The following is a 27,732-nucleotide window of genomic DNA, read 5'->3' as shown; positions in this document are numbered from 1 at the left end:
CTTGTTACCATGGGGAGCAGGGCTTTTAGCTGCTCTGCTCACAAACTCTGGAACTCCCTTCTTCAACTAATTTTGAACTCTATTTAAATCTAATCTCAAAACTCACCTATTCAAACTTGCCTCCAAATCTTTATATACAATAACTTGAAGAATGAAAACTATTTGGATTTTATCTGTTGTTTAAATGTTCAGGTGCTACAGCAGTCATGCAGTTCTTACTAAGACAGTTTTCTTTCCTTACAGATGCAAATAGAGTGGAGGGAAGACGAATGACCTAGAGGACTGAAAACACACATATACACACAGTTGTATAGCTTACACTAAGCTTAGAGATGTTCAGCTGCCATAAATTCAGCAGATTATCAGAGCTGTCCTGTGCTGCCAAGGACATGTTTGTCCTTAATGTTTTCATTTAAAAGACATATTTTACAAGCCAGAAAAACATGATCCTTTAATATACAGCAGCAACATCACTAAACTTTTTGTATTTTTGATGTGCTGTATGTTCTGTCGTATGTAACATGATTGTTGTTAAGATGTGATTAGATATGGACTTATCTTTAACATTAAACACACTGACTTAAAATGTCCAAGCGCAAAAATCTTGTTTGTAAACCATTGTGTGAGATTACCGCCCTCTAGTGTCTCTGTCCTACATTTGACTCCAGAATACTTTGTTATACAGAATTTATGCTTGACTCAGTGATTGTAAACTGTCCAGGTCCTGTGGCTGCAAAAATACCAAAACCATCAACCCTCCACCACCATGCTTGACAGTTGGTAAGAGGTGTCTCAGCTGATCTATCTGAATCCAAAAAGTTTGTTCTCTTCTCTTCGAAGGACATTGTTTTGGAAGTGTTGTGATTTTTTTCAGGTGCAACCTAAGCTGTGACATCGGGTTTATTTGTTTTTCTAGGTAGAATTTCTCCTGTTATTTATTATTAGTTTCTCTGTGCATTCTCCATTTACATCTTTCTTACAGTGGAATGATGGACTCCAGATATTTGGAAATGGTATTATAACTATTACCGGGTTAGGGAAGGGCAGCCTGCCTGTGAGGAAACTATTGTTGTTGATGGGCATCAACAATTGCGTCAATAAGATCATCTTTTATAAAGGTGTTCACACCTGCTGATGATCATATAATCAGGTTCATTTGATTTGCTGCCCTTGCTGATACTTACTGTATGAATTTCTCTGGATAGAGTGAGGATGGACCCGTTTTTTTGTTTTTGAACTGAAGCTGTTTTACCCATTTTTAAAACGTGGTAATAAATATAAATTTTTTTTGTTTATTTAATGTTCTGGTGTTTAAAATCTTAGAATTGAAAAAGGAGGCTTTTTTCACATTACGTATAAATGTCTCAAAATGAGGTCGTGGATAGTCATAGTTTTTGTTTCATCCACTGTGACTCTTTTGTTCAAGGTTAGTTCCTGTGCACGTGTTGACAGGGCAGTCAATAAAACCAATCAGCCTTCAACCATCCACTGCCCCCCACCCCCACGTGATGCTCATTCACACAGCATCACCTCAGACAGAGGCATGCTAACACTGAGGTCACAGAGTTTCCATAAGGCTTCAACGAACACACAACCAGTCCCCACAACCTGGAACTGCTTGTATAAGCAGACCAGCACAGAAAAGCAAAATTACAAATACCTACAAAATTATTAGCTCTGACCCTTTATATTCAGACATCATTGGTCACAACTGGGTTTCGGTGATTATGAAAATTAGACAAAAAACATGTATTATTAGAAAGCACTTTTCTTAATGTTAAAAGGCTTTAAAGGAGGGATAAGGTGGATGTTTGAAAGAACACGGCAATAAAATGTAATATACATCTATCAGGCATTGCCAAAGTCTTTCTTAAAAGTCGTCCTTAGTCCTTAGATTGGTTTTATTTCTGTGAAAATCAGAAATAAATCCAGGTAAATTAGATTAGCTCTCAAGATTACAAGTAGCATAGCAATAGTATGCACAGAGAAGCTGGGGATGTCAGGGTGAAACAGATTGCAGAGTTCAATGTAAATCAAAGTAAAATGCATAGCCATGCTGCAGCTATTAAATATTTTAGTCACCTTTAAAGGTGTTGTAAAGCCACTAACATGAAAATTTAATTCTCAGAACAATTACCCATCTAGCTGCTAATCTGAGGCTAACACATCATAGTAGGCCTGTTTATTACAATGCAAGGTTAAGGATGCAGTAACTTTTGCTCATCTTTTGCTCACCTGCCAAAAAAATCCTGCATATAACGCTGCAGAAAAACAGTTTTATAGTCAAACTCCAGATGTATGGTCTAATATTGTCTCCATGCAAATTTCTGAATGTGGTTTACTTGGACTTTTAAAAAGGGAAGGTTAAAAAGAGAATGTAAAGGCAAGTAGAGAGTGTGCTTGAGACATGGGCCCTGAAAGAAAAAGCCTGACCTGTGCATCTTTACAGTCAGGAAGATGCATACCAGGTTAATCTGTCTGAGATATAATCAAGATGAAAGTTAATTTAATGCTTTAACAGGTAAATAGTAAATAGGAAATCTGACAGGAAGCATGTGAAGAGAAGCAACCTTTCTGTCCAGATAATAAGCCCAGCTGCTGCATTTAACCAAGGTACAGTGGTTAACACCAGGACAAAATAATGTGTAACTATTTGTAAGCCAGTTAAAAGAACTTACCAGATTTTTTTTAAAGATGGTCTTAAATGGGGAAAAAAACAGGACTTAACACGTTTGGCCTGAACATAAAAACTAACCAAATATTACTTAGATTCCCAGCAGCTTGGGTGATATCTGAAACAGCATGGCATGAACAAATTTGAGGACTCAACAGAACAACACCCAACTTATAAATAAAAGGAAATTTTGGGCCCTCTAGGTTTTAATACTTTAAAATAATAATGCTGTGAAGTTCTTCTTGACTTATGATATAGACACAGATGTAAATGAATGATTAGCATTGAAGTAAAAGAAACAAAAAAGTTTTGTTTTTATGACAGCACTAAGCACTTTAATTATTCAAGACAGACGAGCTTCTCAATCTGATGGACATTTTACAAAGAAACACAGCAAGATCAATAAATTACAAGATCAATAAAATACAAGGTACAAGAGAAAGGAAATAAGACCAACAGAAAAATCAAAACAGCACAAAGACCAAGAGCGTGTTATGAACACAGCAGCTGGCTGAAGACATAGAGCTGGAAACTTTGGCCACTAGAGGTTTCAGTTGCAGCCGTGTTGGCTACATATTTGTTGTGAAAGGAACAAAGAAAGTTTTTGGAGGATTGTCCAATTAATTAGTGATGACAAAAGCAGCAACATTTTGTTAAATGCCAGCTTATTTTCTAATACTAATGTGTCTGTGTGGAGTTACTGCCACAGTACATCCTGGACTGTTATCATGCAGATTATAACCCAACATTATCTATGCTTAAGAGTCTGTGGGATTAATATCAAACTCGGTTTACTGCCACTCAAATCATCCACTCCCAGACATTACTATGTATGAAGTGACGGCATAGAAATATGGAGGATGTGATAATAAATACATTCACTAACTTATCTTTAACACACTGGAACACTTGCATTGCTTAACTTCGGGAGAGCACAAGTTTGTTCTAGTAAAGCAGACTGAGTCCGATCTGGGACATATGACAAGTAGGTAAACTCTAATTTTAATTAGGGATGCACCGATCCGATATTGGAGAAATTTCTATATCGATTATCATAACAATGGGCCTGATCCATAAGCGCAGATCTATTAAGTGTGAATCTATGCTGTACGCTTTGAGTGACGTCACGCGGAAAGACGCGCCACGCAGAGGCTCACATTTGTTTTTAAGGTGGAGTGAGTGAAAGGATCAGCCATCTGGACTTTTTCACCCTGCCCCAGCCAACACATTCAACGGCTGACACTGAGTTGTGTGTGTGTGTGTGTGTGAGAAAAAGCTGACAAGTTGGGACTATCTGAATTTTTATTTATTTTACCAAGTTAGTGAAGCTATTGTTTTATTTAGAAGCTTTTTAAATGAATGTTTAATTTCAGGGCTTAAAGTATTCCGGCACCATGCCTTACCTCTGGCTTACAGAGTTTTTGCACAAAAAAGGGGGGAAAAAAAAGACTATTTAATAAATTAATGTGTACTAATGTTGATTGTCATGTTGAGTATATCTACCAATGGTGTGAGATGAACGCAGCTTTGCTCTCAATTAAACACATTAATAACCAATCAGAAGCTGAGCTGGTCCTTGGAAACGTGTGGTTGCGAGACCCAGCTGTGGTTAAATCTACACTAGACCACAGACTGATATGTCAGCAGAGACGCTGATGAACAGCTGTAAATGTTAAATAAAGCTATGATCAAACTACGCTACGTCAGTTTTATCTGTGGGATGGAGGGTAAATTTGTGAAGCCTGGTTATTCGGTTATTTACACCACATATTTTCCCCACACATGCTCTCCGTCGGCTGGCGGGAGTGTGCTCACCTGCGTGCTCACACGGGTGGGTCTTTGTACATCAGGGTGGAGGAGAATTGTGAAAGTGCTACCTTGTAGAGTCAGAAAGGACATGCCATCATTTAAATAAGGTAAATAACATCAGGCTTATAAGTTTTTAAACACCGGTGTCAAGCGTGGATGAAGAAATAAAAGAATAGCTGTACTCTAACAGCTAATGGGGATCAAAATAAATGCAAATACAATAATTAATACTTAAATAATTGCACTTAACCAATGTTTGGAGCTCATTTTTTGTTTATTGTAAATATCTACCAACCAAGCTAGTGGAGAAATTATTGTTTTTTTACCCTCACCTAGTTAAGTACATTTGGATCTGTTTTTAAATATCAGGAAAGAAATGTTTAAGTCAAGTCTGATGTTGCGTTGCACAAAAAATCTCAGTCTTTTCCAAACAATGAGACATAATTTGTTAGGTAGTTCAGCGCTGTTCTTTTGTATCGGTATTGGATCGGAATCGGCTGATACTAAATCTTAGATATCGGTATCAGAAGATAAAAAGTGAATCGGTGCATCCCTAATTTTAATACAGCATTTCTTAAAGTGTGTCAAACTGCAGAGACTTAGTTAAATTTAGTACATTTCCTAAATATAAATATTGCATATTTTCTAATTTTTCAAAGTCTGTCACATTCAGCTAATTTTGGCTGCAGTATTCTTATTTAGCCAATGAGGAGAGATCAGTCTCATCCACTGTAAGAACTGATGCAATAAACCAATATGCATAGCTAAAATATGCTTCTGAATGCACATACTGTTGATTTTTAGTGTATACAGCTTGGAACGACTATGAAGCTTGCAGATCACAGAAGAAAAATGATTCAACTGTCAAATGTACTTAGGTATACGGACGCCATACGATTTTAATGTCTGATTCCAAAGTTAAACAAGAACAACATGAATCTGAACCTGCAATTGTAAACTGACAGAAGATGCTCTGGAATAAATGTTTTTATTTTTATAGACCATTTACTTTAATATTTGTGGGATTTTTCAACAAGTTCAGATGAGATTACAAACCAAGGAGAAGAAAACAACTTAAGTAGATTTTCTTTTTTGTTTTTTTTTTTTAAATATTCCTACTGTACACAGCAGCTTTGTCCGTTAGCATCTTTGGACCGCAGACACAGTTTAGGCTTGTAGCTCTCCAGGTAATGCAGCTGCTTGGCATTCAATGCACCTCGACGTTTTCTGACAAAACAGAAATAAAAGACATGAAAACCAAAACAAGAAGGCTTAGTGTGTCAACAATTTCATGGATATGTGATGAGGTAAGTAAGCAAGCAAATACAATAAATAAAAATACACAAATAAAACAATGGAACAGCAGAATTACAGCTTTGGACTCACTGTCGTATTAAGTGCACTGCATCTTCATATTCCATCCCACACTCAATTAGAGCCAGGGCCACCAACACAGGGGCTCTGAAGACGGATACCAAGCAGATTAAAATATATATTAAGAAAAGAGGCCATTGCAGCAAAAATATAACTTTTCAGTGGTCCTACATAGAAAAAATGTCTTATTTAAGACCAAGTGTTTAAGTACAAATAAAGTTAAAAGTGTATGTTTTTTTCTTCTTTATAGATAAGCAGAAATACAAATTAAATACTACAACCAGTCAACACTATGGCTGCAACAAAAGTCTATACTTAAATCTTACCCATTTTAAAACAAAGCAGTTATGTTTATGGAAAAAATAAAGCATTAAAACATGCACACATCATGTAAACAAAAAGGAAGTTTAGGGTCTTGATTGATGCCAGAAAAAATCATTTTAATTATGGGTCAGGTTCTGCCAGTGTGTGTTCCTGACTTACATCTATAAACAAGTAAATTCTGAATAAGGACAGTGGTTTTGTTATGACCAAAACACAAAAAGTGAAAGAAAGGACGGCTGAGATCATCCATGTTTACCCATCTCTAATTCTTGTGTGCATATAAATGCAATATAGTAAATCCAGACTAGGGCTGGGCAATATATCGAGATTTTCAAATATATCGAGACTTTATCAGACGCAATATAGAAGGAAGCAATATCGTTTATATCGAGATATCTAGTTCTGAGTTAAAAGCATCTTTTCTTTTGCATTTTGCACAGCTGTATTTTTGTTATGGTAATTGAAAAGTATTTTTAATTTATTTTGTTTAGGAGCATTTAATTTAATATAAAGGTACTGTAATTTCAGTCAGCTGTTTTAATGCACATGTGCTGCTGATCCTTAATAAAAGTATATTTGGCACTAAAGGCTGTAAATTAAAACTGTCATTTTTTTGGTTACTTGACAAAAAAAACACATATCGTGATATATATCATATATCGTGATTCAGGTAAAAAATATCGAGATATAAGATTTGGTTCATATCGCCCAGCCCTAATCCAGACTGTTCCATACTGACCGTCCCAGTCCAGCAACACAGTGCACAGCCACACAGGATCCAGGCTCATCTCTAAACTTGGTTTGCAGCAGATTTAGCCAATCATCAACGATCTGGTCTGGTGGAGCAGAACCATCATCAAATGGCCAATCCTGCAGATGAGACAGTCATTATTCACTTCATCTTTTTGTTGTAAATAAGCTAAACTTCACAATTCTGTGGGAGATGGAGAAGGATGAAACACTTCCTGGTTTCAACGTGTCCCAAAAGACAATGATAAACTGCTATACCAGAACCACTGAAATAACCATGAATAATAGCACACTGGACCAAGGACTTGAATGTTTGCTGTACTTAAAACTCTTTTCTGGATCGTTCGCATATAACTGCCATTAGGATCAAGTTTATGTTCCTTAGTTTGCTGGCAGGATTCATTTTATCATGTCACACAACTGCCAGATTTGGGTTCTGCATTAACACTTTTGTACGTAAGAAGGCTTAATCCTTTCATAAGTGGAGTGCCATTAAATGCTTTAACTGTTAGCAATGCTTTACAGACTGTAGTTTTTCCTGATACTGCTTCCACTAAAAGTAAAGGTACTGAATAAGCAACCCTTACCAGGACTTGTATGCCTTCTTGTTCCACCGGTGTCTTGTCATAAGTAGCAGCACACACTCTCACCAGGGTGTTTACTCCAAATGCCTTTAAATCCTGAACATTAAAACAAACACAAAATGTTGCCTTTGTTCTTTCAAGAAAATAAACTGAGAAAAATATAAGCTGTGGTACCTCAATAAACTTTCCCAGTTGTGCATTAGTGGGATTGTGCGTGATGAGGAATCTCAGACAGTCAAAGGAGATCTCGACTGGAGCCGGCCGATTCATTTTTTAGACCCACAAATGTTTGTAAATAAAGACTGAAAGTCTAAAAAAGTACTGTGCTTAAGGGAATGGAGTAACACTTTTCAAAACAAAAAAATGCTTTCACTTAAAAAGAAGCGATCAATTTTACTAAATATCAGTTTGGTTTATGAGCAAAGGGTAAACTACTAAAATCATAAAAAAAATATTTAAACAACAAACAAAGGATCACTTTTTGGTGACGAAGTATGGAAAAATGTTCTTGGCAATAAAATGGAAATTGGCTTGCTTAAAGATTTGAGTCACTAGAGAAAGAAAACAGAGCAGAAAGAAATCTGTGCTTCCTCTATCTCAAATCTGTTAGCCCGTAGAAGACTTGTACAAATCAGAACAGAATAATAAAGGAATAGAAGGAAAGTAGAAAAGCAGAGAGGAAACTTCCAGACTGCAACCAATTCCTCTCCTTCTCCCCAGGACAGGTCACAGACTGAAGGTTGGCTTGTCCTCATATGGGTTGAGCAAAAATGGCGGTAAGGACCTGTAAGGAGATGGTCATTCATTTTATACACCCCATTAAGCAAGTATACCCGTGAGGGTATTCCTTTTACTGCGAATATGATCGCCATATCTATTGGCTGATTGCGCCTGCATTTCTGATGTGAACATGTTTTACCTGATAAACAATTGACTCAGCAAATACATTAAGTTTATCTTAATGTTTTTATTTTTACAAATATATTCCCCATTAAGACACCACAAGTCTTTGTGTTACTGACCTGTGTGTGTGAATGGCAGTGATTGTGCCTAGCTGGTGTCCTCCTGTTCACTTGTCCACAATAAGCAGCAGGTGCTGAGCTTGGCAAAACTCCCCTCCAAGCCTCGCAAACGCCATACATGTGCAGCCTGTATGAGATAAAATCATGAGTTGCAAGTGTGAGTGTAGTGTAGCTGCATCAACCGACCGGACTGTGTGGCAAGAGACACGTGGTTAAATACTCACCGTGATGAGAGCTGATGAGATTGTTCATTGAGCGGACACAGGAAAATGTGACGGCTCTTGGATGTAGACACACCATTGAGGATGCTGCTGCTTGTCTGGGTCCTGGCTGACACAACCCGCTAGCTTAATGCTAACCTGCAGAACAGAAGAAAACAAGTTCAAGTTGACCACAGCAGCACACAATTGATTGTAGATTAAAGTTGTCACCCCTACAGAGTTGTTTGATTGATTACAAAGATTAGGCCAGGAATTAACTTACTTTTAAGTATACATTTATGCTGAACATAGTCCATGATCTCTAAATCAATCAGCCAAACACTATCTTCCTGTACTGGCATGATTCCATGACTGTTTTTTTATTCACACTTAGAAGATATTAATGAGAAAAGAAAATAATGGAAACCATAAAAATGTATTTGTCATTTGCATTTCTTGCATGTTTCAAAGAAGAGAAGGAATTTTGGGGTGGATGGATACAGCTTTGCAACTCACAATTGTCCTGGCAAAGGTTAAATTCATGAGATTTACTAGCTATAACCTCTTATGACCTAGACAATATAGTCCTAATTAGGGATGCACGATATATCGGCATTAATATCGGTATCGGCCGATGTTAGTCATTTTTTAACATATCTGTATCGGTCCGATAAGCAAAACTGGGCCGATATTAACAGCCGATATTTATTTTCGTATAATTGCTGATTGTGTACGTGTGTCGGAAGGTTTGCCCATGCAGCCATGTTTGGACATGCATTGTGGGATGTAACTGAAACAAGAAGCAATTTCAGTGTGGTAATTTTTCACGTTGTAAAAAGATTGTACCCGAAAAGCAGTATGCAATATCTGCAAAGTCGAAGTAATGCGAGGAGGATGCCGTGTCAACTCGTTCAGCACCACAAATTTGATATGTCATCCGAAAAACTGCCACCCAGAACTTCCTAAACAATGGTGGGAAACTAACACCCCTAATGTTTGCCTTATTTTCACTTTCAACAGAATTTGATAACCTTAAACCTTTTGAAACATTGGTAAATATCGGTTATCGGCCATAACAACAATATTAATATCGGATATCGGTATTGGCCAAAATTTTCATATCGGTGCATCCCTAGTCCTAAATAAATATTACTATGCTTTCCTACTAATTCAGTTTGATTATTTATTACAGCTTCACTCAATTATTTATATGAATCACAATTCTGGTAGGTTTTCTATATGCTTCGTATATTGCATTATTTATTATGGATTTTCAAAAGATAGCTTCAGATTTTCTCTGTTTTGTTGGATATTGTTGTCATATTTATTGTTTATGTTCCACAAAAAAACACACCAAATTTGCTAGTGTGTCCCCAAGTAAATAGGCAAGCATGTGAACAGTCACTCCAAATAGCAGCAGGTTGCCTACAAGAGTGCAAGATTAAAAAAAACAAGTATATTTTCAACCTTCAAATGTTAAATTATCTACTGATTGGTTAAGGGAAAACATAACCTCATCTTCAACAAGTAATTAGAGGGGATGCTTTGTCAGACTGAAACTGAAGAGGAGTGTCACAATTCTGTCTGGTATCAAGTAACCACACTATGTAACAAAAGCAAAGATTAAAAAGATCAATACTTCAATAGCAGTTACTACATTATGCATGCCCTGCTTTGTGTTATAGTTAAACTTACTGGTCACATCAAGCCAGCAGACTGTTATAGTCAAGCCACTGACTAAAACACATTGTTTGGGTGAAAGATCCCCAGAAAAACATAAATGGAAATATTAATTCATTTTAAAAAGGGGGAGCAAGCTCTGACTCCAAATTGATCTAGTTTATATCAGAGACATTTATGAGCAGTAAAAAACGCTGAACTTCAGGCCTCTCTTTTGCTGTGTATGTTGTGGACTAAGTTCCTACTGTTAAATAAGACTGCACACTACCCTTAAACCTGCATACAGCAACTTAGCCATTTCAACTGACCCAATTTTCTGCCATGCGACATTTATAAATGCCCAGGGCGTCATCGTTTCCCAGGCAGGCAGCCCAACAACTAATCACAGAAGAGAACAACTCGACTTATTAAATAATAGCCCTGAGAGTGTCTTAATTTAACAATTAGCTCGTATGGTACAATCATCAACACATGCTTATTTAACCTGACAAATTTAATAAATAATCGCTTCACGGGACAACGTCTATTATTCCACCTGTGTTTATACACAAAAAGATAATGGCACATTTCAACGCTTAAATATTTAGCTAAAGTAAGAAACCTGTCAGCTATAGAGACCTACTTTTCGGCTAGTCACGTTCTGAAACAACCTGCTTGACTGTTCACGTTAGCTAGTGCTAAATTACCTAGCAACCAGCGAGTGATATTTTAAAATGTACGTACTCCATACACACTAAAATAAAAACACGAACCTTCAGACTTATCGGCACATAATTTAGAAATTGTCTCATAAAATTAGTCAGCAGTGCCTTCTGTCAACTGAAGCTGCGCCAGCCAGGTCCCGTTAATCCAGGTCAACAACCATGTTCCCATTCCCAGAGCAAGCTAACACTTCCAGGCTACAGCATCCACCGGTTGACAGAGGGTACAGTGACCTTGTTAGCGTAGACAGTACCAGCTACTCAACTGCATTAGTGAAGGGATCGATGTACAGACATTAGCTCAATGTAAATACTCACAAATGCAGTAGTTTCACGAAAAATCCAGACGCTTCTAGTGACAGAGGCGAGTCTGTGAGAGAGACATGTTGAACACAAATGTCGAGTTGGCCAAAATACGCATGATGACTTCCGGTTAGACACTTTACAAAAATAAAACCGAGTTACAAACTTCCGGTTTTATTCGCCCTTATCACTTACCCTCGATTATTTTGCAAATTTATATAGTCACCTCATATAGTCAAGGGAATCCTTTCCAGAGTCTGGACCTCAGCATTATTGAAGAATTGGGGCATTTTAAAGAGTATGTAAATAAAGGCATCCAACACCCCCAGAGAGCCTTGAGTGTCCTGGATAACTAAGGCTAGATAACTAAAATTATCACAAAAAGTCATGAAATTGGGGTTTTGGTTGATTATATTTTTATGTTGCTTTTATTGCTTTTATTTGTACATTTTATATTTTATGCTAATTTTAAATATGAAGTATCTCGTAAATTTCTCACTTGTTACAGTGACAATAAAGATATTCTATTCTATTCTATTCTATTTTGTTCTATTTTGTTCTATTTTTGTTGTAACAATGTTTGGCAATAAATATTATGCTGCTGAAAAGCCTGTTTATTTCTCTTTTAAATGGTTCCACATTTGTAAGGAAAATGCATTTGTAGGGTGAGCAACAGAGTTGAGTATGTGGGCTGTGCACAAGAAAACCAAACCATGCTCACATGTGCAGTTAATTGGGAACCTGATTGGTTCCCAGTTAGCCTCATCTGTGAAATAAAGAGACATTTCACTGCTATAGGATTTATTCCCAAGATGTATTGTTACAACAAAGAAATAATACACCAAAACACATAATTTCTTACTTTTTGAGGTAAGGTTATTTCTGATAACAGTTTTAAGAAATTACCAAAAGGTTGTATTGAAGAATAAAGGTGTCCACAACATTTATTGACCTTCAAGCTCATGAAAATTGCACAGTTCTTGCCTTTAAATACAGCACTTTCATTTGTGTGTGCACTTGTCATTACACTTATTTCCCATCTCCTTGGCAACATATACAGCAATTAGAGGTGGACTGATGTCTAAAATACTCATGCGGTTTAACCTCACTACACATTTTTAAATAAAAGTAGTATTTGTTGTAGTTACACTTTACTTACAACACATGAAACATAATTATTCAGTCTGACATTTTCGCCCCAAACTCAAATTTTAACTTTTATTTTAATAGTAATTTGATTTAATGGATTATATAAATTATAATGCTGTAATAACAGTTATTGCTGACATCTACTGTTTTGCACACAATCAATTATTGTGCAGTTTATGCATTGTAAGTAGTAACTGATTACTTCCAGTAATTGTAATTTTTAATGTATAATAAGATTGCAAACATAAACTTACTTTAAAAATCCCAGGTTAAATTTTAAATTTGTCACATCAAAAATTTTAAATAATTTTTTTAAAAACTGTAAATACTTAAAAGAAACAATTCCCTTGACCTCTAGATTTTTATGGCAGCATGTTCTTTATATCTTTTAGATGAAAAATAATTTAACCCGACTAACTGTAAATGCTGAGGACATAAAATGAATTTTAGGTATTTTATTTATTTTATTTTCTGTATGTTTGATTTTCAAATAAAAGCACAAGTTTTCACATTGGGTGGCATTATGACTGACAAAAATTTCAAAAGGACCCAACTCTGTCCATGTGTGATGTTCAGTGCTGCCATCTGCTGTTTTAATTTAATTTAACAAGAACTTTTACATTTTTTCCACCAGCAATCTAAAAAAAAAAAAAGAAACAAAAAAGTACAACATATTAAAATGTTTAAATGCATCTCAAACATCTGAAATCGTAAAACCAAACTGTGGAACTGCAATCAGTCTGGTATAGCTATACTTAGTCTTTAATTTGTCCCTTTCCCATCAACTTTTTTTTACAGTTTTTGACAGTTTTTGTTCATTTTTTCAAGTTCCACATTCATAATTTTGTACATAAAGTGATTTACCACCAATTTCTAACTCTGTTTTAGTTTTTCTAAAGCTAGTTTCTAGTAAACCTTTGCAATACTTTTGCTGTAATTTGTTGTGACTTTCAAGTGAACAGATCTCCATGACTCACTGTAGCCACACATAAAGGGTGTGGCATTTTTTCCCTTGTCTATAATTCTTTCTCCTCTACACACACACACACAAACAGAAATACACACAGAGGAATTCATTTAACAGGGATGGATCTCTTCCTTTTTTTTTTTTTTTTTTTAACATATTCATGAGGTGTCAGGTTACATGTTACTCTTCATGCTTCCCACAAACTAATAAGACAGGACATGCAACGTCTTTGTGTCCATGTATGTTTGTCCAATGATACAGCAGCTGCTGAAACTGGTTTGGCAGAATTTCTGAGGAAAGGATGACAAATAACAACTGAGAAGAAAAAGGAGCAAGAGAGTTTTTCTCTTGACTTCATCTTACTTCACTGCTCTCTTATTAATCTTCTCTTGCTGGTGTCGACATACTGGGTATTTGAGTGGCTTTTCAGCACCAGGTAAGATTCTTTTTTGTTTAGCTTTCATGAATTTAGCTGTTTCTCAAAGTTAAGCTTGAACGGTAAACAAAGATCCTGTGGCCAGAACTGTTACATTTTTTCCTTAGGCTGAGCTACAGAACCTTTTTATTTCATACCAGTAAAGACAGTAACACAAGAAAGGGAAATAGATGAGGAAACGACACAGATCCCATAAGAAAATTAAACAGAAGAGACATTTCCTTTTGCTATGAGTAAGGCACAAATATATCAAGTAAAAAAAAGACACTTAGCAATCATCTAGTGAAGAAGAATTTTTAGCTAGAGATTCATCACAAAGAAAGGGGTGCGGGTGAAATGCAGCATACTTTCAAAACGAACACTTTCTACATCGCTACTTTTCAAGCATCAAATCATACTTTCCTCAAATATTTGCCAGTCACCTAACAATATGTAGCTCTCTCTTACACTTAACAAGACATCCTGAAGATGTCCTATACTATAGAGCACCAAGACAACAGCAGCAGATCCTTTAAGTCATTTGAATTGTTGCTTGATTGTACAGTAAATCCCACCTATCTGTGACTGGATACAGACTAGTGGCCAAGCCAGATTTTTCAACTCTTTATCTTCAAACCATTTCTGAACAAGGTGTGTACATGACCTGTAGCAGTGATTCTGTAGCTGATATGTGTTATAGCAGCATCCTGAATGTTAGGACCAAATATCAATGTCTCCACTGAATTATCATCTTCATATATTGCCTCCTGCTGCAATCTCTGCCCTGGGTAAATGGCCCTCATTGGTGCTAACCATCAAGAAATATCTCTGAAGACCTAACATTTTGCAGATGACTTAACCTGTGTCATAATCTGGGTTTAAAAAAAACTAGTTTTAAATACCGTCCTGGTCGCTTTTTCAATCCAATTAGTCTACTACGCAATTTAAACCCAGAGGCTCAAGGGCTCTGCAGAAATCATGCTGACATTAGTAGAACACTTTGAAGAACAATGGACGCACAATATTTGCAACCATTTTTGGTCAGAGTGCATTGCATCAGGTTTACCTGATGTTTTGGACATGATTTGACTGCCCAGCGCCTGGTTTCTGTTTAAAAATGTATTCTTCTCTCATCGTTTCGTAGCATCATCCCATTCAGCGTCCACCACAACAAGCCCTGACTAGTTAATGTCTTCATACAAATGTGTCCTCTCGTTTGCAAATGTAGATGCAAACAGTCAAACAGATCTGACGGAAGGGGTGAATCTGATTTGCTTGCAGCCTGATATATGTCAGTCTAAACAAAACCAAAGTAATTTACATCATCTGCATCTATTTTTTTTACAAACTACACAAGTTACTTTTTACTTGCTTTCAGATACAGCTACCCCTTTAACAGGATCAATGTTTGATGAGATAATAAAGATTGTTTATTTGACCTGTTAGTTGTTTTAATATGCCAGATTGGGGTATTCTGCAGTCATTTTTATACTCTTAAAAGGCTTATTCTGAGAAGTTAAGACTTTTAATGATAAAATTTAGCGATGCCTTACAATATTTGACCTAGGATGTGGGTCAGACACCATCATCCAGGTCAGAAGTGTAATGAGCGATAAGCAAAGTTATATTGAAAGTGAACAACTGAGTGGTGAGAGTTCATCCAGAATTTAAAGTGTTAACACAGAAAGATACTCTGTGCTGAGCTGCTGTTGTTTTCAGAAATCCAAATATTTTACTCTTTTCTAAACACAGATAATTTAACCTGTGCCAGAAACATTACAGGCCTGAGGAGAAATTCCAGAACCCACACGGATCTCACTTTTTAAGATTATGAGGCGATAAACAAACCATCAAAACTTTGACTTCTGTTATTGTACATATAGAGTTCCTCCTTTTTGCTCTGACACCCCAATACAACATACATTCCATCAGTTTATGGAGCCCATGAAGATACATGTCAGCTAAGAAATCTACTAAGAAATCTAACTAGCTAAAAGTTTTAAGTTTTCTATTAGACTGCAGGAGAAAGTAGAAAATCCACTCGTATGTTCTTGGGTTTTATGCTAACTGAAGAGAAAATCAAAGCACAACGCAAGAGGAAAAAGAAGATTAAAACGTTTCTCTACATACCAATGGAAACTATGCACAGAAAGCCATAAACTGCTCTGCAGCACTCCATACACAAAGCCGTGTCTTGGTAACAAAACCTCAGCAATCATGCATGTGGCAGGAGGTTTATGACTGAAGTTTACTCTGGACTACATGGAGGTTCATTCATGAACCTCACTTTCCACTGTACTCACTTAGCAGAGAGGCCCACAGCAGCAGTGTGCTTCGTAGCTTCCATGATGGAGCACAGTCTCAAAAAGACTGCATGCAAGCGTGCAGTATACAGGAGTTATATAATGCATTCATATTATTAAGTACAGTATTGTAATGTGACTGGGTGGAACTTAGCTGTGGCAGAGAAAGAGAGAGAGAGAGAGAGAGAGAGAGAGAGAGAGAGAGAGAGAGAGAGAGAGAGAGTCTGTGCACATGTGTGTGCAGTTAACAGAGGACGAAATCATCAGGTGATAAAGCTGAGAGAAGAAGAAGAAGAAGGCACAGTGTGTGAGCAGCTTCCTGTTAAAACTGTGTGGCAGCTCTTGGGAGGGAGGGTTTCTTTTGTAGTTGTTTTAAGGCAGCTGGCTATGAAAAGAGCAACACACGTGGTTAGCTGTTTCTGTGTCAGGAGGGGAGGTCAGCTGCCTCCTGTAGTTATAGTGGACTTTTGAATAATTAATAAAGCTCCCTGTTTTCTTCGAATATTGTCTGGTGTGGTTGTTTAAAGGCGCCAACATTTGAGGCAAGAAGTTCTGCTTGTGGTGATTATTACAGCATATTATGTGCATGCATGACAGCTAGCTTTAATAAACACAAGGCTACTTTGTTTGTATAGCACGTCATACACAGGGCAAGCCCATTAGCTGTAATAAAGACTGCATTAGCACAGTATTACAATAAAGCCAATTTCACAATAGATTAGCCTGCTAATTTATTAGGATATCAATATTTGGTTCTTCTAAACACAAAAAGTCCCTTCATTGTAGACACTATGGTAGGAAATGCACAGGAGTTAGCTGAAGTGTACCAATTTTCTTTTTCCACTTTGACAAGTTTCATTAAAACCATTTTACATTTTCTGCAAAGAGGTAATAAAAGTTTCATTATTCTAGCTTTTTCCAAGCTTACACAAATTTATTATTAGTGAGTGCATATTTCCCCTTTAATGAGTCTGTATCTGTTTAGCAATAAAGAAAATATTCTACAGAAAGTGGAATTGTTCTTTTGAGACAGACAACACTGTGGTCATTGTTCATCATAAAACCAATTATTTTAAGAAGTGAAAAATGCTGAGTATATATAGTAAGAGAGAACTTTTCCTGTCACCATAATAAATATTTAGTCACTTCAAATCTGCTGGATAGCTTCACTTAGCATATACAGTGTAAAAGTGGGGGTGATTAGCTTAGCTAGCATATTTTACATTAGCTGTATTCAGACTGGTCACTACCCACTATGTAATGTTTGCTATATAGAAGACTTACCAGGTGATGGGGTAGTAAGATGTTGATGAACTGAGGACACTTGTTGTAGATGTTGCTTTATGTTATGGGCTAGATATTCATAGGTGTCACGCAAACAAATGCAGTATACACCATATCTGAGTGTAGAGTTCATGCAATCATAATAATTAGCATCTGTTCCAACAACATCAGTTTTATAATCTGACACAAATATGCACACACTCATAACTCTTTTGGTTGTAGCCTACACCTACACAATTCTCAATATGCTTATTATGACTTCATATTATCCACAAAAAAAAAAAAAAAAAAAAAAAAAAACTTAAATATGTCAGAAACAAAACATCAGTACCTTAATTGTCTGTCTGAGGAGCATGATTATGTACGCCATTCATACTCCTTAAATCCTAAAAGGCAGGAATGCCAATAACAGGCTGTGGTGTTTGCATTAGCATGTTAGCATTTACATTAGCAGTTAGCTCACAGCTGCAGTGCGTGATGGTGGTTATACGCAATAAAGTGTACAGTTTTTGGACAGACTTTTGGTCTACTTGATTTATGTTTGTTTTGGTTATGATGGATGAAAGTTGCCCTTGAAATTTAAAAAATATTCTAACTGAACTGAATTAATCTGAACACTGGAAAATGGCAGACTCATTGGACTACAGAGAATGTGAAGATGATGTGATGCATCAGTTTGTTTAGATGCTATAATGTTCACACTTGCTGTTTTTTTGTATGCACAGACCATAAATTCCTACTCAAAATAGTATCTGCTAAAACTATAGTCAGCCAATAAAATCAAATTTCAGTTAAATTCTAATCGTTATAAAAATATCAAACTTGTTTTTCCCTTGCAGGGGGATCACAAGACTCCAGCTCCTATTTATGAGTTTACAAAATCTTATCTCACAGATAAAGATAATGATAACAGCAGTTTTAGTAATGAGGGGCTTGATAATATTTACAAACTTGGATAATAATTTTAAAGCATAAAAAATAGTCATTAAGTTAACCATGTTTCTTAATGTGAGTTATTTCTGGGATATTCACATCACCGACTAAACTGGACAAGGTGTGGCTGACCCCTAGCAAGTCTTAATGTGGACATAGTCTTTAAAGAGTGCAAAGGTTTTTGATTATAATCTCTAAGCATTATTTATTCTCTATTTTTTTCTTTCCCACAAAAAAAAAAAAAAAAGAACTTTTCTGTCTCCCAGATCACAGAAGCAGGGATGAACTGGTCGGGACTGGAGAGTCTGTTGAGTGGAGTCAACAAATACTCCACTGCATTTGGGAGAATCTGGCTTTCCATGGTGTTTGTGTTTCGTGTTCTGGTGTTCGTGGTGGCAGCGCAGAGGGTGTGGGGAGATGAAAGCAAAGACTTTGTGTGTAATACCAAACAGGTAGGATTTGTGTAAACACAGTTTCCCATGGATTTCTATACAAGCAGACCTTTTTTTTTCTTTAACAGTCGGTCGCCCCCTGCTGGTCATTAGAAAGAATGCAAGTTTACATGAGAAAGGAGACCGCTGAAAATACATGAGCTTCACAACAAATTGGTTCGTTTTTGCCTATAAACAAACTAGATGAAGAACTCTTGAGAGATTTATTTAATTTTATTTAATTTCTCTAACAGTTTCTTCAGATTCAGAAAATCATTAGTTTTTACTACTTACTCATGGTGCTAAAGCCATGTCAACATCTTCTACCCATGTCTCTGAGAGCATATGGTACATTAGTACATTATTATATTCATCACTTAATAGCAATTAAATAACAAGAATAATAAAAAATAATATTTTAATTTTGTTCACTGTGTGTTTTAACTACCTTTGTTGCTGTAAAACCAATTTCAGAAAGCAGCAACTTATAAAACCACTTTGAATTTGTTTGCAGCCTGGTTGTACCAACGTTTGCTATGACCACATCTTCCCCATCTCCCATATCCGCCTGTGGGCACTGCAGCTGATCTTTGTCACCTGCCCATCTTTAATGGTCATGGCTCATGTTAAATACCGAGAGGGGAAGGACAAGAAATATGTGGAGCAGCACAACGGCTCTCATCTGTATGCTAACCCTGGCAAGAAGAGAGGTGGCCTGTGGTGGACTTATCTGTTGAGTTTGGTCTTCAAAGCAGGATTTGACACATCGTTTCTCTACATTCTATATCGGATCTATCACGGATATGACTTGCCCAAGTAAATGCTCTTAAATTACTATCTCTTATATGTAAACACAACATCTTTGTAGTGGAAATAATCTCCTGTGCTCTTTTCTATCAGGTTATCCAAGTGTTCGCTGGAACCATGCCCAAACACTGTTGATTGCTTCATCAGTCGTCCAACAGAAAAGAAGATCTTCATGTTGTTCATGGTGGTATCCAGCGGCATCTGTATCTTCATGTGCATCTTAGAGATGACTTATCTCATCGGCAAACGCATAGTTAAAAGGATAAAAGCCCAATATGAAAATAAGAGGCTTGCATTTGCTGAACAGCATGAGCTCGGCGTTATTGTACCTCCCAGGTCCCAGTATTTGAGGACTGATCCAACCCTGGCAGAAAGCCAGCTGAGCTTAAACAAGAGGGAGAAGACTAAAAATGGCTGTACAACTACGCTGTTGTAGAACCTACTGGACACAATGGGTTTGTGAAGGTTGGTGGCCAGCAGAAACAGGATAGTTACTTTTAAAACTCATAAAATGGTTGCTCTTCTGTGCTGTTATTTTGTGATCCCACATCAGCTGCTTATGTGGACTAGTAGCGTTGGATATCGTATTTCTAAGAGCTACAGAGACAAACATTCACATTTTGCTGGCTTTTAAAACACGAGTGGAATCTGTGGAGCATTGCTGATCCTGAATGTTTGATTAAATGCTCTGCTATGTTGTAAATGTCTTTTTATTGGTATATCTTTGGCACTTCAAAAAGCCTTGTTAACTCTCAGTTCTCTGTGGATTATTTCCACTTACACGATCAATCTGAAGCTGGAGACTAAACAATGCAAATACTATGTTTTCAGCTGCCCAACACTGATTAAGTTGTGATAGTTTCTCTAAATCTGCAGATTAACTGTATTTTTCCGATCAGCTAAAAACTGTGAGGTTTGGATAAAAATTGCTTTGCAAGGGCTGTTTAGAGATGCCTAAATAATCAGAACTTAAAAATTACTCAATGTTTTTTGGGTCTGTCTGCAATATATTGTGCTTTCTTTTTATTTATTCTTTGTTTTTATATTTGCTTATATATGTTTTGCACATTTTGAAAAGTCAACGTTTATGAAAAGGCAGTTATCCCAGTAAGGGCAAAGATATAAACAGTTTACAAGTACTGAGAGGCGAGAGAAGGAATAATTTCAAGCAGTGGACAGCTTTAAAGTTCTGTAGATTTATTTTGTGCAATAAATTTTTTATTTTTTTATTTTTTACTTTAATAGTCTGATTTTTTTAGTCAGATTGACATGGTTCAAATAATGTAAACACACTGTCCAAAAAATGATTTGAAAAAGCATTAAAATTTGTAGTTTTCATTTCATTGTGTATTTTATTTCATGTCATATTGCCCACATAGCATGGTGGATAAAGCCTCATCTTCAACGATAGATTGAGGGACTTGAGTCATTTAGCGCTCATAGTAGAGCCACCGCTGGTTGCTTTCCAAGGAAGGTGTCATTAACATCCCACTATGAAGAGGCTTTGATGCAGACCAGGGGCCACTGGAAAGATAATATTTCTCAGCTGGACTGGGAATGCAACTGTGTCCCCCTGGAAGACATGGAGTAGGCAGCTGAAAAGAGGAAGGATCTTGGCTCAAGTATTTCCGCTACATCTCTGTCCCGAATAAGAAACAGACAAAAAAGATAGATGGAGCTATTTCTATTAATCCTAAAATGTCTAAATATTTTATAAGAATGGCAACAGTGAACAAGTACTTCAGCAATCTGAGGTACAGAGAACCCATCAATGATTTTTGATGATACTGGCCTCGTATCCACAGACAAATCGTTAATGGCTAATGTCACCAATAGCTTTTATCAAATAGATGAAATTCTGAGGGACAATCAGACGATTTTAAACTTGAAAAAGTCATTTTAAAAATCAATATAAATTACGACCTTTCTTTCTGGGTCAGAGGTTTAGTCACAGACCGACACCTTTTATATAAATCTATATTTTTAAACCATTAAAGTGCATTAATCTGTTCTAGAAGACTTGAAAATTAGCACATTCAATTTTCTTTAAAATTCACATTACAGTAGTTATTGATATTTTGATTATAAATTGTAAAACAAATCAGATGCTTTTCAAAAGCAGTATTTAAATAACATCAATAAATATCAATTTAAATATTAAAAGTAGTAAAACATGTTAAAGCTGTTTTTTGTACTCTTTAAATCATGATTGTTTAATCACATCATACTAGTTTAATTGTGCCCTGGTGCCTCTGTCGTATCTTTCACAGTGTTTTTGCTCAGTAGAGCTTTCTAGAATACTCAATACACAGTGAGGCAGAATTTTTAAAAAAAACTTCAAGTCAAGGCTGGTCCATTGTTTAATAGAAAATTAGTTAAAAAAAATTACCTTATTGCACACTTTGAACTAAGAATTAACACACCCCGTGAGTCATTGCTAAAACATTACTCAGAAAGTAAATTAAAAAGTTGGTTGAATTTGTTTAGTAATATCTGCAGCTTTCATTGTAATGTCTTATTTTATCTACAAACACCAACATTAAACAAAGTATTTTATGACAAGAACATTGAAAGAGCCTAAGAATCCCGTCACATCCCACATTAACACTGAGATTAATATTGTTGTACAGTCACATTCAAACTGTCATGTCTCTGGTTTTACTCGGTCCATCAACATCAAACAAAAACTGTGAGAGTTTAAAATCCCCACTTTGTCATGAGTTAACACCAGCTTTTTGTATAATTAATAATACAAAGAATATGATATGTGATAATTATGATACACCATTCATAGGGTGATAATTACAAAATAATTACAAACATGACCCGTCCTACTATTATGCATCTTTAGATATTAGTCTTGACTTAACCCTATGTCTTTTAAAAAAATGGGGATTTCTTTCCTTTATTTTTCTTTTTAATAGTTGTATTGTAAGTTGTAGTCCTACATAAATAACCTAAACATTGGTATTTAGTGTACCAGAACAAGTAAAACTCGTTGCAGAATAATGTGACAACGTGAAAACTCATACTGTAAAACACAATGTCTAATACTTTTTTACTGTTACTTTGTTATTATAGTGTTATTTAATTATATAGCTTATATTATTTGTTTTTAATTGTACATAGAAAAATGAATTACCGAGAAAAGTTTCCGACGAGGATGGGATTCGAACCCACGCGTGCAGAGCACAATGGATTAGCAGTCCATCGCCTTAACCACTCGGCCACCTCGTCCGGTGACGTATACCGTGACGTAGAGAAAATTGTAGAAATCACGTTTCATGTCCTTCTCTGTATGTTCTCAATACGGCCTCAAGATGATCTCTAAGTGAAAATTACTCGATAAACCCAATAAAACGTGTTAGTAAACGTTCATTTAAAGCCTCAGGGACGGAACGCAATCGCATGCAGTACATAGCTTTATCCGCAAGAGGGAGCCAAATAACAACACATTCATCTCAGCAGGCTGTTACGTCCCTCTGGTATCTGCTGACTAAACACAATGTGCTGGCATTCCTATTTAATAATTATGACATTACTTTGGACTGTTTCCTTTGGCTAATTTGAACACCTGCTGCAAATGCTTACAGCTATATAATATTGGACTCTGTCATGTGCACAAGCATTATCACACTACACAGTAATATATGGATTGTAAAGCAACAGTCAAATAAGGTGTCTGCACATGCAATGAGTAAAGTTTATGATTTCACTCATATGAGAATGTGCAAAAACCTTTAATTCGTTGCCAACTAGATATGCATTTGTGTGTATCTGCACAACTGGCAGTTATTGTTATCAGCTTTACTTTAGCTCATGTTATTACTTTAATATAAATTCCATCTATCTACACCGCTGTGTCCACTAAGGGTCGCAGGGGTACACCCTGGTCATGTCATCAGTTAATACAAATTCAATTTTTTAATCTTTTATTTGATAATACAAATATATGTTTTTAAATATCGTTTTCATCTGTGTCTTGTGATATTAACTACCAGTCTAGTGTGTGTTGGTGTGAATGACAAGGCAGAACACAGACGGAGGGGATCGAACATTTATTTACCCTTATTAAAAGTTACAATAAAACCATTAACATCTTCAAACGATAGCAAAATAAAGAGAACCAAAAATATTGGCCAAAACATATTTACAGAGACAGTTTGCAGATAAAAAGCTCACATTTTGTACACAACCCCAATCCCTGCATCATAAACTCTGAAATGTGAACACTGCAATACTCAAGAAGCTTGATGTGGTTTCAGCCAGAAAAAGAATCGAAATGCACGAACAAAGACATAGCTCGTTTCCCACCTCCCCTCCTTATTTTCACTTTTCTATACATGACAAATTACTTGAAATTTGGGAGTAAAACATAGGAATGTAGAATTTAAAAATTAATAAGATCATTTGAAAGATTTATGTGTCCTTATAACAGTCATTTCGAGTGAAGGAGATGGTCTACACCGTTCCGCAACGGTGACAATGTTTAGATCCCAAAAAGATGAGAAAGAAATAAAAGATGTTATAGGGCTGCCACGCTGTTTAAAAAGGATGCTTCTCCATGAATTTGGAAAATAAGTCAGTATTCCTGATTCGCTCCACATCCAATCCATTACCTTCGCCACACGCCAGTCCCTGTGTGTACCATGAGGGGGAGGGGGCGACACAAGCCAACGCTTTCATCATGAGAGGGCCCGGTGAGATTCCGTCTGTCGATAAACTAATAAAAGGCAGTGAACTGGTGGTTGAATCAGCAAACGTGATATATCCTTTGTCGTCTTCTTTTGTTTTGTTTATAACTTTGAGAACGTGGCACGAGTCTCTCATATATATATTTATATATTTTAATCTTGGAAAATCAGTTCAGGTGCCCTTGCGTGGTGCAGTCACTCTGCCTTGGCTTCACCCTCAGAGGCTGCAGGTGTCGTGTCCTCAGCAGGGGCGGCAGCCTCGACAGAAGCAGCCTCTGTCACAGGGGTCTCCTCTGCTGCCTTGGTCTCTCCCTCGGGTGCCGGGGCAGCATCAGCAGCAGCAGACTCGCCCTCTTTGGCCTCTGTGGCCGGCGTCTCCTCTTTGGTTTCCTTAGCCGTGTGGCCATTCTCCTCTGGCTTGTCCTCAGTTGTGGGAGAGGTGGCCTCCTCCTTGGCCTCCTCACTGCCCTTCTTGCTCTTCTTCAGCGAAATGCCCTTGAACTTAAAGGAGTTCTTCAGGGAGAACTTCTTCTTCTTCTTGCCATCCTTGGTGGCCTCACCCTCCGCCTTGGAGGCCTCGCCCTCGGTGGCTGGAGCAGGCTCGATGGCATCTCCGGTGCTGGCCTCGCCTTCCTTGGCTGGTTCTGCAGCTCCATTTCCATCTGCAGCAGCTACTTCCCCATCGGGCTTGGCTGAAACATCACCGTTGGTCTTGACATGGCCATTTTCCTGTTTTACAAAAAGGGGGCGGAAGAGAAACACTCATTAGTGATGTATTAAAATGAAAAGGGTTACCCCAAATGACCAATGTGGCATGGTATAACTTGCGAGGTTGTTGATAGTCCGATTGGGGGGATTCAACAGCTGTCTGCAAAACCCTGAGCGCCCACAGGGGGGCAGTAGTGCTTTTTCAAAACAATACAGCCAGCAAGTTGGGGAACAAAGGAATCCCCGTGAAACATTGGTTTATGCTCTCATCCAAGAGCTGCAGCTCATATCTAGTGCTGTGAGCTCCGTCTGGCCAGAGCGCACCCAGCTCGCATCACCCGCACACAAAACCTGACTTAAAACCACGTTTTACAAAGTTACCCCACTCCTGACAACGAGGTAAAAGGGGCCCTGTAAGTGGGTCATGTTAGTTAGTCAACACGCTCGAAGAGGTACCATGTCTAATTTGCCCTGTGGTTCGACTTTTAATTCTCGGATTGAATCAGACAGCGCACACAATTGATTTCCGGAAACTTGGTTTATTAAATAAGTCAACCTACAGGTGGAAAACCCGCTTTAATGTCAACAAGTTTGAGGAAATGGGGCCTGAGCAGGCGCCGCTTTGTTTGCAACTCCGCAAAATGCGCCTCCAGCAGAGCGCATTTGCATCCTTTGCACCGTTCGCCCCACATCCTTTGTTCGACGCAAAAGCCACACTCTGCCCCTAATACCGCCAACTCATGACAGAAAACACGGTCCAAACTCACATTTCGACTCGAATCTGTCGCCTGTGCAGACAATTTGAGGCTAAATGTCTCTGTGGGACCCGCAGACGGAATTAACAAAGGTCTGGTGCGCGCTAAGCGGGGGCGCGCGTGGCTGCTCGACGATTGCTCTGCTGGATGTCTCCTAAATTTCTGACTAATATTAAATGCGATTTGACTTGTTTTCCCTTGTTGCTAATAAAGGTCTGCGTCTGCTCTAGGAGATGGGCAAGACGGGAGCAGCCGATCTGAGCCCCACCATGGCACCCATGTTGCCAGTGGGCGTTGGGTGCCATGTGGCTCTCCGGTGATGCTCGGCACATCAGGCCCTCCTCACTCACCTGGCCGTTGGCTTTGGCAGCAGTAGGGTCGGCGGCAGCAGCTTTCCCCTCAACAGCTACTCCATCCTTGGTCAACTTGGCTCCCATTGTCTTTTTCTTTCCTTTGGGTGTTCTGAACAAAAATAAAATCGAAAAAGAAAAACCTTGAGTTCTGGAGATTTAAAAATCCAGCCTTGGAATGGTGAGGTTTTGCCCCAAAGAGTTAAAAAATCCGAATGGATCTCCTTCTCCCTTACAAGGTTTAGACACAAGAAGACCCCCCTCTCTTTGTGTATGAACCCCACCGCAGCTGAGCTCAAATTAAAGGATATCAGGGAGTGACTGAGTATTTCAACTGAGCCTCAAATCGTCCAGAGTCTCCTCCTCTGGGCGGGGCAGCCACCCTGTGTCCAATCTGCAGCGGGGGGATGGGTCTCCTTCTCAACGCAATTGTCTGCCAGTCATATCAGCAAGATTTTTCACAGTTTAACTTACATATTTTAAAGTTTGTTCATAAACATACACAGCACCTCACACAGATGCTCCTTTAACTGTATGTCATTGCATATAGTGTGTTAAAATGATGGGGAGCTGGTTAAAAGTCACTTGAATATTACTATGAAACCAGTGGAACCCCTCTAACTTTTCACTTTTTTTGATATCATATTACAAGTTGACAAACAGAGATTTAAACCTTTAAAATGAGTAATAGCTCAGTTGTTTATCTAAGATCACAAGTTTAGCCTGCTCTGAGTTCTGGCTGAAATTCAGATCATCACTTGTAAACTTTAGAGACTCTTTTAAAGTCTTGAAGAGCTCTGTTTTCCGGTAGAGGAATTTTTATGGTTTCCTCTGGATTCTGGGTGACTGGACAGACTTTCTGAGAGTAAACTGGTTACATAACAAACACTGGGAGACTTTGTGATGGCACTGGGGCCACTTTGTCACCAGCACAGACAGGGAGATGGTGAATCAGCCTGTCAGACAGTAATGAGCTTCCTTTGGCCTGACCAGTGGGGCCCACAAGCACAACAGTGACACTGCCTTTTTCTTTTTTTTGCCTTTCTCAAGGCCCAAAGCTGATGGGTCCCTCTTGTGATCTAGCGAGGTCAGGGGTCATATGCTTCAAGCTGAATTCTGAGAAGCAATCTACAGCCTAAAAAGCATAGATATGTGCATTTGTGTATGCAAACTTCTTCTTTTAAAGTCATTTAAAATAATCATGACACCGTTAACCAAGTAATCTTTCCCTCCCTGTCCATAAGCTCTCCGTTACCCCACAGATGAAAACACTTTAACAACAAGGATCTGCTTCCTTGTCATCCTCACAAAACTTCTCTTTGTAAATTAGTCTTTTTCTAGCATTAATATATTTTGTTCCACCAATCTGATGGAACATACAACATCTCCCACCACACAAACACACACTCACACAAACATGTCGCGGCCGTGGTATGTGAAGCATGCGTACGCCACCCAGAGAATGATCTCCAGCCATTCAGTGGGCTGAACCTCCCAGAGTGGAATACACCCTGA

The 27,732-nt window shown here is 37.7% G+C and overlaps 3 protein-coding genes and 1 non-coding gene across 5 annotated transcripts; 1 reads left to right on the top strand and 3 right to left on the bottom strand.

The window, feature by feature from the left end:
- Positions 1-3,285: 3,285 nt before the first annotated feature.
- LOC121631453 (protein tyrosine phosphatase type IVA 2-like) lies at positions 3,286-11,535 on the bottom strand. Its single transcript, XM_041972360.1, has 8 exons — positions 11,437-11,535; positions 8,762-8,896; positions 8,538-8,664; positions 7,690-8,299; positions 7,519-7,611; positions 6,921-7,051; positions 5,870-5,944; positions 3,286-5,710 (listed from the first exon to the last, which is right to left on the bottom strand). Exons 4-8 carry the CDS (start codon positions 7,783-7,785, stop codon positions 5,599-5,601), a joined length of 507 nt encoding a protein of 168 aa, XP_041828294.1. The 5' UTR covers positions 7,786-8,299; positions 8,538-8,664; positions 8,762-8,896; positions 11,437-11,535; the 3' UTR covers positions 3,286-5,598.
- A 2,215-nt stretch (positions 11,536-13,750) lies between these two features.
- gjb9a (gap junction protein beta 9a) lies at positions 13,751-21,048 on the top strand. Of its 2 annotated transcripts, none has more exons than XM_041972209.1 (4): positions 13,751-13,973; positions 18,739-18,924; positions 19,418-19,719; positions 19,804-21,048. In XM_041972209.1, exons 2-4 carry the CDS (start codon positions 18,754-18,756, stop codon positions 20,144-20,146), a joined length of 816 nt encoding a protein of 271 aa, XP_041828143.1. In that variant the 5' UTR covers positions 13,751-13,973; positions 18,739-18,753; the 3' UTR covers positions 20,147-21,048. The 2 variants fall into 2 exon arrangements, with proteins under 2 accessions (XP_041828143.1, XP_041828142.1); XM_041972208.1 differs by having other exon boundaries at positions 13,753-13,973; positions 18,721-18,924.
- A 1,817-nt stretch (positions 21,049-22,865) lies between these two features.
- On the bottom strand, positions 22,866-22,947 carry trnas-gcu. The gene has a single exon. It is a non-coding gene; the product is annotated as a tRNA-Ser (tRNA).
- Positions 22,948-23,753: 806 nt separating this feature from the next.
- Positions 23,754-26,525, bottom strand: marcksl1a (MARCKS-like 1a). Its single transcript, XM_041972211.1, has 2 exons — positions 26,218-26,525; positions 23,754-25,133 (listed from the first exon to the last, which is right to left on the bottom strand). Exons 1-2 carry the CDS (start codon positions 26,302-26,304, stop codon positions 24,600-24,602), a joined length of 621 nt encoding a protein of 206 aa, XP_041828145.1. The 5' UTR covers positions 26,305-26,525; the 3' UTR covers positions 23,754-24,599.
- Positions 26,526-27,732: the final 1,207 nt, after the last annotated feature.

Source organism: Melanotaenia boesemani, chromosome 20, assembly GCF_017639745.1.
Source record: "Melanotaenia boesemani isolate fMelBoe1 chromosome 20, fMelBoe1.pri, whole genome shotgun sequence".
Taxonomy (NCBI): domain Eukaryota; kingdom Metazoa; phylum Chordata; class Actinopteri; order Atheriniformes; family Melanotaeniidae; genus Melanotaenia; species Melanotaenia boesemani.
This window is presented reverse-complemented; position numbering and strand designations above follow the sequence as displayed.

Bases quoted from the DNA above. Each gene is read 5' to 3' on its own strand.
- LOC121631453 (XM_041972360.1), bottom strand. From the start codon at position 7,785: ATGAATCGGCCGGCTCCAGTCGAGATCTCCTTTGACTGTCTGAGATTC. The intron at 7,612-7,689 runs GTACCACAGCTT...TTTAATGTTCAG, and splicing joins AACTGGGAAAGTTTATTGAG to GATTTAAAGGCATTTGGAGT. The intron at 5,945-6,920 runs GTCAGTATGGAA...ATCCGTCTTCAG, and splicing joins TGTGTTGCTGGACTGGGACG to AGCCCCTGTGTTGGTGGCCC.
- gjb9a (XM_041972209.1), top strand. From the start codon at position 18,754: ATGAACTGGTCGGGACTGGAGAGTCTGTTGAGTGGAGTCAACAAATAC. The intron at 18,925-19,417 runs GTAGGATTTGTG...ATTTGTTTGCAG, and splicing joins TTGTGTGTAATACCAAACAG to CCTGGTTGTACCAACGTTTG. The intron at 19,720-19,803 runs GTAAATGCTCTT...CTTTTCTATCAG, and splicing joins CACGGATATGACTTGCCCAA to GTTATCCAAGTGTTCGCTGG.
- marcksl1a (XM_041972211.1), bottom strand. From the start codon at position 26,304: ATGGGAGCCAAGTTGACCAAGGATGGAGTAGCTGTTGAGGGGAAAGCT. The intron at 25,134-26,217 runs GTGAGTGAGGAG...TTTGTAAAACAG, and splicing joins CTGCCAAAGCCAACGGCCAG to GAAAATGGCCATGTCAAGAC.